The following is a 15,827-nucleotide window of genomic DNA, read 5'->3' as shown; positions in this document are numbered from 1 at the left end:
GAGGCCTCAGTCAGGGAAATCTGACCAAGAGCCATCGCCCGTCTCTCCCTCTGTGTGCCCTATTTGTTGTCTTTTTAAAATTGTGTATTGAGATCGCTTTCAACTTCATATTTTTTTAAATCAAAAATGTAAACTTTAGAAGAGCCAGAATTGCAGTAAAATATTTGTCTGATTTAACTGGACAAAAAGTTTTCCAGTTAAACTTTAATTTCTCAGTTAAGACTGGGACCCCGGGATCTTAGCCAGAACCCACCGATTGTTCCTAAAGCCCCTAGAAGTCTCACGGCGGTCTCAGGCACTCAGTTTTCTGGCTCCTGCTGTGGGGTGTGGAGTAAGAATGGGGAGGAGCTGGATCTTTGAGCGTGGTCCTCTAGGCAGGTCTTCAGAATGCCCAAAATAGATACTGTGTTTTAAAACTCATTCCTCCTTTGTTTCAGTGCTGGGTATCTCCTGATTTTAAACTGTCTTGCGCAGTAAAAGAGGGGTGAGTTTCTTTATTCCTAGGATGAATCCCTGCCTCATTTCAGATTTGTTTGGCTTAGCTAATATTTGTTATGGGTTATCATTATATGTCTCTGCTCGTTTTTGTTAATTACCTGTATCCAGAGTACGAGGAGAACCCTTCCCATCCTGATCTCTCTAGGGAGAAAGTCATCCTTGGCTGCCCAGCAGTGACCAAGGATTTCAGGAGAAATCAAGGTCAAAGCAGACAATTTATAACTTTTGTCTTTTTTCTCTCCCTTTGTTTTCTTAATTCCAGACTTTCTGTTCCAGATCTCACTCCAAACATTGGTCTTTTCTGGTACTTCTTTGCAGAGATGTTTGAGCACTTCAGCCTCTTCTTTGTATGTGTGTTTCAGATCAACGTCTTCTTCTACACCATCCCCTTAGCCATAAAGCTAAAGTAAGTGGTGGCTGGACCTGTTGCTGCTGTGTCCACAGAGCTGTCCGAGAAGCCCCTGCCCCTAGTAGCCTTGGGGGTGGCCTTCAAATGTGGAACACCTGCTGTTAGGTTTAGAGCATCTCACCTAAGGAAACTGCCTTCAGTTGCCGCAGTTGCCAGCGCTATAGCAGGCAATAGAGTCAGTCACACGGGTGCAGGCTGCAGTGTGGGCTTTGGAGCCCCAGCATTTTCCCTGGCCTCACTCTGAGGTGCTCAAGCCCGCATTGCTGCTAAGCCCACATTGCTGCTGAGCCTACTCACTGTTTTGGACTAGAGCCAGGCGGTAGCCAGGCATTGTGGTTCACACCTGTAATCCCAGTACTTCAGGAGGCTGAGCCAGGAGGGTCACTTGAGGCCAGGAGTTTGAGACCAGCCTGGACAACATAGCAAGATCCTATATCTAAAAAAATTTTTAAATTAGCCAGATGGCAGACTGGGTGCAGTGGCTCACGCATGTAATCCCAGCACTTTGGGAGGCCAAGGCGGGTGGATCACCTGAGGTCAGGCGTTCAAGACCAGCCTGACCAATATGGTGAAACCCCATCTCTACTAAAAATACAAAAATTTGCCGGGTGTAGTGGCAGGTACCTATAGTCCCAGCTACTTGGGAAGCTGAGACAGGAGAATTGCTTGAACCCAGGAGACAGAGGTCGCAGTGAGCCGAGATTGTGCCACTGCACTCCAGCCTGGGCAACAGAGCAAGACTCCGTCTCAACAACAACAACAACAACAACAAAATTAGCCAGGTGTAGTGGTGTGCCCCTGTAGTCCCAGCTGCTTGGGAGGCTGAGGCAGGAGGATTACTTGAGCCCAGGAGTTTGAGTCTTCAGTGAGCTGCTTGTGCCACTGCACTTACACCTGGATGACAGGCAGAAGTGCATGTCTCAAAAAAAAAAAAACAACAGGGGTTGTGGAGGGGAGTGTGTTTGGAAAAAGTGTATCTGATGGGATGTCTCCATCAACAGCCTGGTGACAGGTTGTCCACAGGGACTCTGGATGGTCTAAGTGGGAGGCTGGCCACCTGCAACTGTTTAATCTCCTGATCTGTTTCCCTCCAAAAGGTTTGTGGAGTTCTCTTCTGCAGTCTAAGAGAGCTGACAGATGTTAGGCCTGCTCCGTGCCAGGCACCTTTCTAGACCCTCTGAAACATAATCATACCTAACCTAGCAACTCCTGGAGGTAGGCGTTAGATTCTTATCACTCTTAGTTTATAGTTGAGGAAATTGATGCTCAGAGAGGTGGGATGATTTTCCCAGAGTCACGCGGCTAGTAAGCAGTGGAACTGGGATTCAGACTCAGGTTTGTCTGGCTCCAGAATCTATGCTTATCCCCCTGCACCATGCCAAGCTCCTGAGAGATTGCTTGTAGTAGCCTCCGGAAATGGTTCTATTATCCTAACTTCAGAAAAGGGAAAACAGGCACAGACAGCTACAGATACGCCTAGATGGTCCAGGGAACCTGAAAGAGAGTTTGATTTAGATTTCAAGAGCTCGAGTTCTCTGTCCTAACCTTGCTGCCATTCTCCATAGTCTGTGCACCAGTGCACATGGTTCTCATTCTGTAAAACCTCAAACGCTGATGCTTCCTTCCCATGACACAGCCTTGGCCTGGCATCTGACAGAACACCCTCCTTCCATGGCCTGGCAGGCTCCGGAACTCTGGCAGCCTTGCCCGGCTGAGCTCTCCAGCTGTCTGTGGTCCACCTTCCCTGTCCTTGTTCTGGTTAGGCCCAGCCACTGGGTGAAGAGCAGCAGAGAGCCCAGGGCACCTTTCCTCACTGGCCGTGCAGCCAGCTCTCTGGCAGCTTTTATTGTCTGCATGCAAGGCCACACATTGCTCCTGGGTAGGCAATAATGTCACCATTTTATGACCTGAGCCAGGCCCACAGTTGTGGGGACAGAAAATATGAAGAGACCTGCTCTCCCTGCTGTCTCCTCTTCTGCCTGGGTATGAAGCTCCACCTAAGCTCTCCTGCCCCCTGCAAGATTTGTTTCCAGTGTCAGCTTTGCAGGAACAGGGCCCTTCAGGCCACCCGAGTCCCTGTGCAGTGCTGCAGGTGGCTCTAGTCTGTTTTTTTGTCATTGTGTTTTCACCGGCCTTTTCATAGAAATGTTGCCGTTGTTACCAGCTACCTGAAAAGCCCGAAGCCAGTGATTTGGATTGTGTTTAGGAAGATGTTCACACTGAGCTGTATAGCTGGACGCTTGTTAGAGGCTACAGGGCTGCACACCTTTGCCAAGCTGCGTTTCTGAGGCATTTGCTGCACAGCAGCCCTGGAGTGTTCTGGGTGTGGACATGTTTGTCTGCACATCTCAGATTCAGATTCACACCCATTGAGTCACCCTGACCTTTGACCTGCAAGACAAAAAGGTCATTAATCTCTGAAGAAAACTTCATGGGCTAGGCATCCAGGTACTGTGCAGAAGTAGGCCACACGCATGTGGTTGAAGCGTAGCAGAGGAGGGTATAGATCCAGCCTCTTCCTGTTGGCTTCCCTTTAGCACTTGGTCAGCTCTCGGAGGGGCACTGAGATTGAGCTCTGTCCCCCCATCCTCTCCTGACCAGAGCTTCAGAGTGTGATCAGCACTCAAGAGAACAGTATTGGGCGTGATTAAGAGCTCTGGAGACAGACAACTCCATCACTTACTAACCTACTCAGTCAATGCACTTCTCTGAATCTGTTTCCTCATCTGTGAAGTACAGGTAAGAGGATTGCCTACTTTTTTTTTCTTTTTGAGATAAGGTCTCACACTCTGTCATCCAGGCTGGAGTGCAGTGGTTGATCACGGCTCACTGCAGCCTCAACCTCCTGGTGCCAGCAATCCACCTCAGCCTCCTGAATAGCTGAGATTACAGCCATGCGCCACCGCACCCGGCTAATTTTTTAATTTTTTGTAGAGATGGGGTTTCACTATGTTGCCTAGGCTGGTCTCAAACTCCTGGGCTCAAGCCATCCTCCCGCCTCAGCCTCCTAGGCCTCCCGAAGCGCTGGGATTACAGATGTGAGTCACTGCACCCGGCCCAGGATTGCCTGCCTTGAGGGGCAGTTGAGGTATGGTGAGGATCATGTAAGAGGATGCAGGAAAAGGACCTCACACAGAGGGAGTTCAGGAGAGGATACCCATTGCTATCACTTATTATTAGGTTAAAATAATAATTGAAACTGCTATTAGTTTAAGTTAACAAGAATAGTCCCAGCCCTTAAGAACTGAAAAGCTCTCTGCACTTCTCAGTTCTCTTCCTGGAAAGAAGTTCATTGCACTGTGGGTCTGTAGACCCTGCTGACCATGTTGTCAGAGAAAAAAGGCATCAGCAAGGAGGCACTTCCTGCCTTGCGTCCAGTTGTCAGAGGGGCCTCTGGCAAGGGAGGCTGCCTAATTACCCTGCCAAGCAGTCATTTAAGCCCAGTCATAAAGAATGCTGACTTCATTTGTTTTCTTCCTCCGTGGCTCCTGGGGGAAGGCCCAGAGCTGGTAGAGGCAGAGGGGGGCTGTTGATGGGAAATGTCTCTGTGGGCTGTTTCCCTCGTGGTTGCCAGGCCCTTCTCACCATCTCTGGGTATTTCTAGGTCCCTGTAGTTTTCTGCTCTGCTGCTGGGGCCTGGCCCATGTCTTGTGGATAGCAGAGCTAGCCCCTTCCTGAAGTCCCCTGAGGATTATTTTTGGTTCAAAGGATGGAGTCAGGAGTCTCTAGGGTAGGTCCCTGACTTACCTCTCTCTCTGTTTCCCTTGCCCTGCCCCAGGGAGCACCCCATCTTCTTCATGTTTATCCAGATCGCTATCATCGCCATCTTTAAGTCCTACCCAACAGTGGGGGATGTGGCGCTCTACATGGCCTTCTTCCCCGTGTGGAACCATCTCTACAGATGTGAGTACTCCCGCCTCTGCCAGAGATTTGTGTCAGCCTGGGCCTGGGTGAGACTGCTGCAGGGAAAAGGAATTCATAGGCATTTACCAGGCACCTGTGGTGCTGGCAGCACTAGGAGAGGAGCAGAGGCATGAGGCACAGTATCTGCTTCTAGGTGCTGCGGACTTGTGATGATAAAAATAATTGCCATTTATTGAGCACTTACTGTGTACCTGGCCACTGGGGCTCTCACAGTGTTACATGCATTAATTAGCTCATTTGATCTTCACACCAGTCTTTGAGGTAAGTATCCACATTTTGCAGATGAGAAAACTGAGGTACAGAAAGATAGAGCCAGTCATTCAAAGTCATGTGACTTCTAATTAGAAGAGCTGGGATTGGAATCCAGATCTGTGAACCCCTACCCAGTGCTGTCCAGCAGGGCTTTATGATGATGGAAATGTCCTCTGTCTGCACAGTTCAATAGGGCAGCCACTTGTATGCCTGAGAACCTGAATTTTTAATTTAAATTTCAGAAACCACATGTAGCTAGGCTACCATACTAGACAGCAGAACTCTATATCCTGGGCTTCGAACCATTCCCCAGCGCTGCACCCAAAGGTTACTACAAGGCAGAGGGGCAATGTTAGACTTCCCTGCCCACTGTGACAACCCCTCTAAGCTCTAATCATCCCCTCCTCAGAGGTGGCTTAGTGGTGACCTGTCTGTGCTGCCTAGGCCCCCAGTGCTCTTAACCCCCTATCGTGGGTTCTTTTCAGTGTTTGGGGGCTCCCTCAGGGTAGATATCACAACTCATTCACTTTGTATCTGCAGCACTCAGGACTGAAGCTGACACACAGAAGACTTTGCAAACATTTGTGGAGTGGGTTTTAAACCTCCCCAGTAAAAAGGCGGTGTCAGTGGCCCAGCACCACCTGATTCTCTAAATGAGGCATGGAAGGGAGCTGTTGAACTTTCCTTCCTGCTGTGGGTGTCCAGCAAGGTGTCAAGAATGAACTAGGGAGTGCAGGCTTCAGAGGAAGTGAGTCTTTGTTGTTGTTTTGGGTGTTAACCAGGAAGTGAAACTGACCAGCTGTGGGAAGCAGCTTGCCTATAGGAGTGTGCCTCTGAGTGAAGGTAAACAGTGGTGTGGGCAGCTGAGCCAGGGCTGCTCCTGCAGGTGATGGCCTGGTGGGGCCATGACCCATCTGGCCTGACTGGGAGGAGGAAGCAGTGTCTTCTGCAGTGACATCGTCTCTCCTCAGACAAGAGTCACCCAGTCTAGCAGGTTGAGAGTCAGCTTGGGGCCCCTGGGCAGAGTGACCAGTGACAAATCATGAGACCACCAAAACGTGGACACGCCTCAGTTTGTGACAGTGGATTTCAAGAATGTAGAATGGATTTTTGTGGTTGCCCATCCCACACTGGGCACATTCTCTCCCTCAGTGACTGTCTTTCTTCCCATTTGCTGAGCAGTCTGGGGACTCACTTGACTCTGAATCCTGCCATTCCCATTACGAGCCCCACGTGTTCTCAGGCACATCATTTAACCTTTCTGAGCCTCTGATTTTTCCATCAATCAAAGAGAATAACTTTCATGAGTGTGTTAAGTTTGAGAAGGAATATCTGTAAATAGCACTGCAGTTAGTATCGTGGGTATTAATTATGCAGGGGAGTCTCTCACATAGTTCCGTGATCGGAGCTTTGGGCTTGGTAGTCAGAGTCATTAGAATAAACATATTTTTCAAGACTCGAATAAACTATTTTATGCCCTCTGGGGTAAGGAGGCACAAAGAAGAAGGATGGGGTTTCCAGAAACCTGAATGATCTAATAGTTGCTTTTGCTGGCCGGCTGGGCACACAGTCTGCAGGTTCAGGTTGGCTGAAGATCCTGCAAAGAACAGGAGCTGTCTGCCTTTGCTTCACTGCTCCTGCAGCAGGGAGTACACGTGCTTGGAGAACCTGCTTGGGGCTTGACAACTGTGAATCATTAGCCAGGAGCAGCATCAGCCCTGGTCCTTGGGACCTATGAGTGGGATGTATGTGTTGAGATGTGTTTAAGCCTATGTTGAATATATTTAATGTGGCTAGGAATCCCGTTTAAACATTAGTTGTCAGTGCTAACATGCGTGCTCCCACATTCACCTTTCTGTTTTCCTCTACAGTAGAGAGGAGAAAAGGAATGTGGCCCCTCCCTGAGTGTAGGCCCCAGACACTGGGTTCTCTGGAGCTTGGATGAGTCATACAGACGCACAATTGTGGTGTTAGGGAACAGCCTGCTGGCAGAGCCCATGCCAGCCTGCACAGTCCAGCAGAAGGAGCCAGTTACCAAGGGGCTGGATTTGTGTGTTTGTTTTGTTTTTATTACTATTGTATAGTGATGAAAGAATGTTGATAGATATAAAGAATCATGATAAAATATATTCCCACGTGTTTTGGCACCTCGTTTAAGAAAGGGAATATCACCATGGCCTTTGAAGTCCCCATCCCCTCCATTCCCCTTCTCATGGGACTGGATTTTTCAGGTGAGATTTTCTTTCTGAATGCCTGAGGCTCAGAAGGGAAAGTGGCTTGCCTGAAGTTCCAGTTCATCAGTCATGGTGCCAGAGATTGGATAAGCCACCCTGTGAATGTGGTGGGGCACCTGATTCCATCTGGCCTCGCAAGTCTGATGAAGGTGGACCCTTTCACCTTGTTAGGCCCTGGTCACCTCTGACGCTTTCTGGTGCCTGGAACAAGCTGTCCCGTACCCCAGGTCTCCAGCTCTATCTGCTCTGGCATATATAGCTTTAATCTTCTGGCCTGTCAGCCAGCAAGAGTGAATAGCAGCTCCCCGTTCCTGCAGAGGTCACCACAGGTCAGAAGCCAACTGCATGCTAGTGACGGTTCTCTAGCCGCATGGGAATGTATCTTTGCAGCTCTTCGAGATAGCACCCAGAGGCTGCCAGTGAGCCTCTCTCGTCTCTTTGCACTTGGTTTCCTTCCTGTCACCCTGTCTGAAATCTGTGTCACTGGCTGGAGGCACAGAACAAGAACCACCTGGTCTGGCAGGCCGCAAGCATTTTATTTTTTGGAATAGTCTATATTCTTTTCAGCAAAATAATTTCCAGGGGATCAGAAAGAACCACTGAGAAATGTACATATTGATGTTGGGTTAGAGGAGTGGGAAGCATTTGTTCTCCTTTCTTGAGGTAGTAACATGGTTTAATAATAATAGTAATTCTCAGTGAAAATGTCCCTTTGCAAGACTCCTTGTTCCTGGGAGGTCTCAGGAGGCTTGAGTCAGGGTTTTGACATCTCATCTTTGAAGATCCAGAATTGCAGAAACTTCAGATTAGAAAAGAGGATCTTGCAAGCCCTCCAGGCCAGTGTCCAAATTGTGGGATTTCTCAGACCACTAATGTTTCAGTAAACACAGGTGACAGACTTGCCAGCTTTTTATTTTGCTGAAGACATTAAAACAATCAACTATCAGCCATTCTTCCCAATGTTATAAAATAAAGGACTTTTTAATGACAACAAAATGATACCTATCATTTCTCAATAAAGAGTGAACTATAACTTGAAAACATTCACCTTTACAAAGAACTGTGAACAACCGTGTCCTGATTATTCTCCCTTTGACACAGTTCAGTGGCATCTCTGCTGCAGACTGTTAAGGGGCTGCAGCTGTAATCCAGTGGTTCGCAGCCTCGACTGCATGTTGGAATTACGTGGGAAGCTTTTAAAACCTCATATGGATGCCCGAACCCCACCCTAGAGACTTTGACTTAGTCTGAGGGCTCCCCATGTGATTTCATTTTGTTTTGTTTGTTGTTTGTTTGTTTTGAGACAGAGTCTTGCTCTGTTGCTCAGGCTGGAGTGTGGTGGTGCAATCTCGGCTCACTGCATCCTCTGCCTCTCCAGTTCCAGTGATTCTCGTGCCTCAGCCTCCTGAGTAGCTGGGATTATAGGCGCCTGCCACCATGCCTGGCTAATTTTTGTATTTTTAGTAGAGACGGGGGTTTGCCACGTCTGGTGGCCAGGCTGGCAAACCAGGCTGGTTTCGAATTCCTGACCTCAGGTAATCCACCCACCTCGGCCTCCCAAAGTGTTGGGATTACAGGCGAGAGCCACCGTGCCCAGCCGTGACTTTGTTTTGTAGCAGGAGTTGAGAATCATCTGTATCATCCAGGCCCCTTCCAATGCCTGAGCCCCCAGTATAGCATCTCTACTAAGTTGTTGTACAACTAAGACAAGTGGCCTAAATGTTTGGGAGTTTCTCCACCCTGTAAGTCTTCCAAAACTCTAACTTGGGAGAAGGGATTTCCTGAAGGTCAATATCAGAGGAGAGAAGGGAACTTCCATTCAGTGTCTGCTGGGAAGCAGGCACAGCGCTAAGTTCTTTTCAAAAAGGTATTCTTTTAATTATTTTAAATAATATTTATTAGTTTTAAAAAATATGATTAAAGTATAAAGAAAGAAAAGTAATAGACAATCCTGCTGTCTGATAACCCCTAGAGAGTTGAAACGGGGGGAAAAAGTACAGTGCGGTAAGCAGAGTAGTAGCCCTCCCCTCACAAAGATGTCCACGTTGTAATCCCCAGAACCTGTGAATACATCGCCTTACATGGCAAAGGGACTTTAAGACCTTGGAAGGGGAGATTATCATGGACAATCCATGTGGCCCCAGTGTAATCACAAGTGTCCCTCAAAGTGGAAGAGGTGGAGGCAGGGGGAATATGGGAAAGCTCTGTACTTTCTGCCCAATTTTGCTGTGAAACTAAAACTGCCCTAAAAAATAAAGTCTACTGGGCATGTTTGTGCACGCCTGTAGTCCCTGCTACTCAGGAGGCTGAGACAGGAGGATCCTTAGAGCCCAGGAATTCGAAGCTTCAATGAGATATGATCCAGCCACTCCACTCCAGCCTGGGCAATGTAGTGAGATCCCATCTCAAATAGTCTATTAAAAAAAAGATGGAAGAGGGAGGCAGAAGAGAAGGTCTGAGTGATATAATGTGAGAAGGCCTCAATCTACCATTGCTGGATTTGAAAGCTGGAAGGGGGTCATGAGCCAAGGAATGCAGGGGCCTCTGGGTACTAGAGAAGGCAAGCAGGGGATTCTCCTCTAGAGATTTTAGCCTGTGAGACCTATTTTGGAACTTCTGGCCTCCAGAACTGTTTAATAATAAAGAATATTATTTAGATCACTAAGTTTGTGGGAATTTGCTACAGTAGCAATGGAAAACTAATGTAGCCAGTGATATATCTGTGTCATTTTTCACATGTCATCTTGCTTAATCCAAATGAAGTGTGCATTTTAGCCCCATTTTATTTTTATTTTTAAACATTTTTTATTTTTAAATTTTTAAATTTTTTTTTTAGAGATGGGGTCTCACTATGTTGCCCAGGCTGGTTTCGAACTCCTGGACTCAAGCAATCTTCCTACTTCAGCCTCCCAAAGTGCTGGGGTTACAGGCATAAGCCACCATGCCCACCCTAATTTTTAATTTTTATGAGTACATACTAGGTATATAGTCTCATTTTACAGATGAGGAAGCTGAGGTCTAGAGAAACTTGCTAATAAATGGCAGAGCGGGATTTTAACCAAGATCTGTACCCAGCTGCCATGCTACGCTCCCATTTGGCTGAAGCCAGCCAGCCTGCCTGCCTGCCTCTGGACCACCCTTGAGTAGCAGGTCCTTCCTGAGACTTCAGGGAGAGCTTTCTTCCTGGTGGGATTCGGTATTCCCTTAGGGGCAGGGAGTGAGAGACAGTGTCAAAAAGAGGTCTTTTATCATCTAAGGGAGAGTTGGGAATGTTTGAAGAGCAAGGCAGGGGTCCTGAGACACCAGTTAAGGATAATGGAGAACGTGTTCCTAAGACCCAGGGCTGTGGCACCATGGAGACCCACAGTGCGGCTCTGTTCATCACGGTTCATGCTGGGGTTCCCACCCCTCATCCCACATGGCCAGATGGCGCCCTGCTTGGGGAGAGGGATACTCTTGGACCCTCCAAGATTAGGAGGTGAGGGGAATGTCTTCCTGAAATGCCCTGTTTGGTACCCTGAGGCACTCATGGCATTTCTAACTATAGCTGGTCTTCAGCAAGCCAAGCCCACAGTGGGAGGAAATAATCCAAATCCAGGAGCTACCACCAGCTGTGGGCATGGGGAGCCATTGACTTGGGAGTCTGGGGTTTGCTTCCCGGCACTCTAGTACCTCTGGCAGTGCTCTGCCTTTGAGCTACATGAGGCTCACCCTGGGCCTCTCCATTCCGGCGGCCATCGCAGCAGGGAAAGGGTGCCCGAGAGAGCGCGTCAGGCTAACTGTGACCCTCTGTCTTTGCAGTCCTGAGAAACATCTTTGTCCTCACCTGTATCATCATCGTCTGTTCCCTGCTCTTCCCTGTCCTGTGGCACCTCTGGATTTATGCAGGAAGTGCCAACTCTAATTTCTTTTATGCCATCACACTGACCTTCAACGTTGGGCAGGTAAGAGGGACAGCATGGGGGTCAGCTTGGGGACAGAAATTCATTTTGCAGCCTCAAGCATTCAACCATGACCTTGGATTCTGCATACCGGGGGTGTAGATGTGAAGGAGGGACAGTTAACTCCCCTCAAGTAGCTCCCAGTTAGAGAGGAAGTAAGAGCAGTGTAAGACTGAACCTGGCAGATAGGTACTGGGCACCACATGGAGCCATAGCCACGCTGAATTCTCAGCAAGCCTGGGAGACAGGGCGTGTTATCCCTACTTTACAAATGAGGGACAGAGGCTTGCAGAGGTCATCTCTTGTCAAAGGTCATTGGAGGAGCCAAGAACAAAATTCACATAAGGCTTGATTTCTGAGGCACCCCTTTCTGTAATGGTGCCTGTGGTTCCAGCACCCATAGGGAGTACACAGAGTGAGGGGGAGAGGGCAAGGCAAGGGGAGGAGAGACTCTGTGGACTCTCGGGACAGCAGGAACTAAGGCAGGCAGATGAGAGGGGGGCGGTCTGGCTGTTGAGGAGTTGAGCATAAATTGTGTGGCTGGGAGCGGTGGAGAGGAGGCTGCGGTCACAGGCTGAGGAGTACCAGCAAGGTACTTCCCTGAGCTGGGAAGCCTGTCCCTCTGTTCCACAGAGCAGGATTCTCAATCAGAATCCTCAGAGGGGGCTTGTTAAAAATACAGATTCCCTGTTAACAGGCTTTAAACCCTGCAATTGTGTTGCAACCGTCCCACGTACATGACTCTGATTGTTTTAAAATGCCAAGTTCTCTGATCCCACTCCCAGAAATGTTGATTCAATGTGGAATACAGAGTCAGGAATTTATATTTTTAATAAGCTCTGCAGAGGTTCTGTGGCAGCGGGTCTGGCAAACTCCAGGTGGACTCACCCACCCTTCTTGGAAGTTCCCTCCTCCACGTGCTGCCTTCTCTTAGGTCAGGCTCTGGCGTCGTAGTGGAAGTCTTATGAGAATCACTTGTACCATTTACCATTTCAATTGCCATTGGCACAGCCAGGCATTTCCTATGTGTAATAGCCTGGATGGGAAGCAGGCTGGCTGGAAAGACTAATGATGCCAGTGAATAATCCCCAGGGTAATTCTTGCCTCCAAGGTTAGCTGCGGGAAAAGAAAGGAGTTAGGGCTTTCTCAGTGAGTGATGGGAATGGTGTTTCCTGCATGGACATTTCTGGAGGATTAATGTCCAGCCCAGCCAGTTGTCTTGGTTCGTGAACAGAAGAAAGAGAGATGCAGGGCCCTGTAGCCTGGGTGGGGCCCAGCCGGACGGCCTGTTCTGCCTCTCACACTGTGGTTAGGGATGGTAGATGCACAGCCCCTCTTACTTTTGACCCACGCAGGCAGAATTCTGCAGGGCTCAACTGCATATCCTGAAGGAATCCAGAAGGTTGCTCTGGCTCTCCTACCTTTCTGGAATCTCCTTCCTTTTCCATACCTCCCAGTGGTGACTGGCATGGGAGGGCATTGGGCCTGCCCTGGGCCTCTAGGGAGGTTGGCAAGCTCCACAGAAATAGTCCACAGCCTGTTGTCTTGTCATGAGTCTTGTCAGGCTCCATGGAGCTTGCCAGATAACAGCTTTCATCTCTGTGGCTGCCTTTCTGAGAGAAGGGACTCTAAAGCAGCACAGCGGGGTGTCTGCAAGTGATCAGGTGCCATTGAAGGCAGGAGAAACTGAATTATTGGAAAGAGGGATTGGGGTTAGGGATGGAAACCAAACGCAGGTGGATCAAGTGTGTTCATAGCTGAAAGAAACCAGCTGGACTCTTGGCATGATCTCTTACCTTTTTTTTTTCTTAATCTCTTTTTAAAATGTATTTTAAATCACCAAGTAATGCATGAATTCATTATTGCTGGGGGAAAGAAGTCAAACAAAATAGAAGAATATGGAATGGGCTGAGTGTGGTGGCTCATGCATGTAATCCCAGCTCTTTGAGAGACTGAGGTAGAAGGATTACTTGAGGACAGGAGTTCAAGAACAGCCTGGGCAACATAGCAAGACCCCATCTCTACCAAAAAAAAAAAAAAAAAAAAAAAAAAGACTATGGAATGAAAAGAAAAGATCTGCCTGAGCCCCCATCATGTTCTGCCCCTCTGCAGACATGGCCATTGGGATCAGTTTGGTATGTCTTTGCAGACTTTCCTCTGTGCATTTATAGACAGCTATATACACAGATACATAAAGAGAGGTGGTTTTTTTTGTTTATGTAGGTAAATGGCATTCTCCTTTAAGTAGCATTCTTTGGCTTGCTGTTTTTCACTTAATGATTTTGTCTTGAGATAATTTTTTAATGGCTCTGTAATATCCAATGGTTTGGACTAGGTACAGCCCTGCTGACAGGCATTGAGGTTGCCCTTGGTTATTTTGGCACTTTATTTTATTTATATATTTATTTTTTGAGATGGAGTCTCACTCTGTCGCCCAGGCTGGAGTGCAGTGGCGTGATCTCGGCTCACTGCAACCTCCACCTCCCGGGTTCAAGCAGTTCTGTCACCTCAGCCTCCCAAGTAGCCAGGATTATAGGCGTGCACTACCACGCCTGTCTAATTTTTGTATTTTTGGTAGAGAGTAGAGATGGAGTTTCACCACATTGGCTAGGCTGGTCTTGAACTCCTGACCTTAAGTGATGTGCCCGCCTCGACCTCCCAAAGTGCTGGGATTACAGGTGTGAGCCACTGTACCTGGCCTATTTTGTCACTTTAAATGTAAGAGCCTTGCAGCCAGGTGTGGTGGCTCACGCCTGTAATCCCAGCACTTTGGGAGGCTGAGATGGGAGGATCACTTGAGGTCAGGAGTTTGAGACCAGCCTGGTCAATAGTAATAAATAATAGATAGTAATAATAAATAAATAATAAATAGTAACTAATAAATAAATAAAATGGAAGAGCCTTGCATATCCCTCCACATATTGTTGTACACACATGCTGGTATTTTGTAGATTCCAAGTGGTGGGATTTGCTGGGTCAAGGGGCATATGCATTTTGCGCCTTTGGCAGGTATTTCCAAGTTGCCCTTCAGGCAGGCTGTATCAACCTATAGGCCTTCCAGCAGGGGGTCCAAGTACTTCCTGGGGCTGCTGGCTTTGGACTTTGTTACTGCTGCTGCCAGATCACTAACAGGATGCGTCAGATGGGGCCACTTGCTCACTGAGGCAGTCACTCGAGGCATATCCTTGTCCCAGAGCACTGACTGAGGTAAAAGAGCCTCTCTTCATGAAAATTATGCCATCCTTGCCTTTGGACCTGTTGGCAGCCTCAGAGTGCAAAATGAGACATTTCGAATTTTACTAAGAGTCCAGTGTCACCTCCTCATAGAGACCCTTCATGAGGTCCCCTTGTCCCACTTTCTCAGCCCTGCATGTCATGCACAGCCCAAGCTCAGCCCCTGCTTCTGTGTCTTCCATCGAGACATATGGCATTTAGGGACATGTTATCAGTTCCATATCCTGCTGTGAGCTAGGAAGGTGCTGGTATTCACCTGCCTCATTTTCTTCTCCTTGGGCAAGACAGAGCAGAGCTCTTCTAGGAACCAGATGAGTACAGATTTCAAGGAAGTATCTAGAACCTTGATATCATTGCTGAAATCAAGAGCTGAATATAGAGAACATCTTGGCTTATGGATTGCTTTTTAAATCCTGCTCTGTTTGAGTTGTTCAGTGCCATACCCTATTACAGAACAAATTATGTGTGGATTATTAGTTATACCGGCAGGTAAACTAGTGACTAAGGCCCCATCCTTTACCCTGGGAGCTATTATTTTTCTGCCTGTGGCATGGTGCATTTGCTAATTATGGTTGTTCCTCAGAGTCAGTAACAGGAAATGACAACAGTAAACCATCCGTGGTGGGGGGTGCGCCTGAGTGTGAGAGAAGGAAGGAGGAATTGAGACCAGTGGATTGCTTGAGGGCCTCCCCACTTCCTAAAGTGATTTAACTTCTCTAGGTTGCAGTTTCCTTATCTCAAAAACCGGGATGATGACCCACAGCTTCCAGGGTGTTGAGAGTCCTGTTGCCATTACTCATGTGTGTTGACATGGGAAATAGCAAGAGCAACATGCTCTTCAAATACCCAGAACAGATTCCTGGAGAAACAGTCCATGAACCAAGGGAAGCAGTTTTTTTTTAACCCTTTTGTTTTGTGAGTCAGTGACCAGCAGATGGAAAATACTAATCAAGGATTACATATAAATGAAAAGGAACTTGTTTAAATTTAGCTTTTTTAAAAGAGGAGGGCAAAGTGTCACACTTACCTTCATTCTGTTTAAAAACAGAGAACGTAAGAAAATCTTTTCCTAAAATCATAATTAATAGTGGCTCATGGGGCCAGGCACAGTGGCTCACACCTGTAGTCCCAGCACTTTGGGATCATGAGGTCAGGAGATCGAGACCATCCTGGCTAACATGGTGAAACCCCATCTCTATTAAAAATACAAAAATTAGCTGGATGTGGTGGCACACACCTATAGTCTCAGCTATTCGGGAGGCTGAGGTAGGAGAATCACTTGAACCTGGGAGGTAGAGGTCGCAGTGAGCCGAGATCATGCCACTGCACTCTAGC

The 15,827-nt window shown here is 47.8% G+C and overlaps 1 protein-coding gene across 8 annotated transcripts in view; it reads left to right on the top strand.

Moving 5' to 3' along the window:
- The window catches only part of PIGU (phosphatidylinositol glycan anchor biosynthesis class U), a 110,492-nt gene that overhangs the window by 84,622 nt on the left and 10,043 nt on the right, over window positions 1-15,827 (top strand). For 2 of the 8 annotated variants that reach the window (XR_012419296.1, XM_005568784.4), the window contains 4 exons: window positions 438-484; window positions 761-904; window positions 4,686-4,810; window positions 11,119-11,261. Coding sequence is in view for 4 of the 8 variants with exons in the window: in XM_005568784.4 (XP_005568841.3) it covers window positions 438-484; window positions 761-904; window positions 4,686-4,810; window positions 11,119-11,261 (459 nt within the window). In the remaining 4 variants the exon portion in view is untranslated. The remainder of the gene's footprint in view (window positions 1-437; window positions 485-760; window positions 905-4,685; window positions 4,811-11,118; window positions 11,262-15,827) is intronic. The other 6 variants (XR_012419297.1, XM_005568783.4, XR_012419299.1 and 3 more) reach the window with 3 other exon arrangements.

Source organism: Macaca fascicularis, chromosome 10 (genome assembly GCF_037993035.2).
Source record: "Macaca fascicularis isolate 582-1 chromosome 10, T2T-MFA8v1.1".
Classification (NCBI taxonomy): Eukaryota; Metazoa; Chordata; class Mammalia; order Primates; family Cercopithecidae; genus Macaca; species Macaca fascicularis.
The sequence above is the reverse complement of the archived record's forward strand: the minus strand, read 5'-3'. Positions and strand labels throughout refer to the sequence as shown.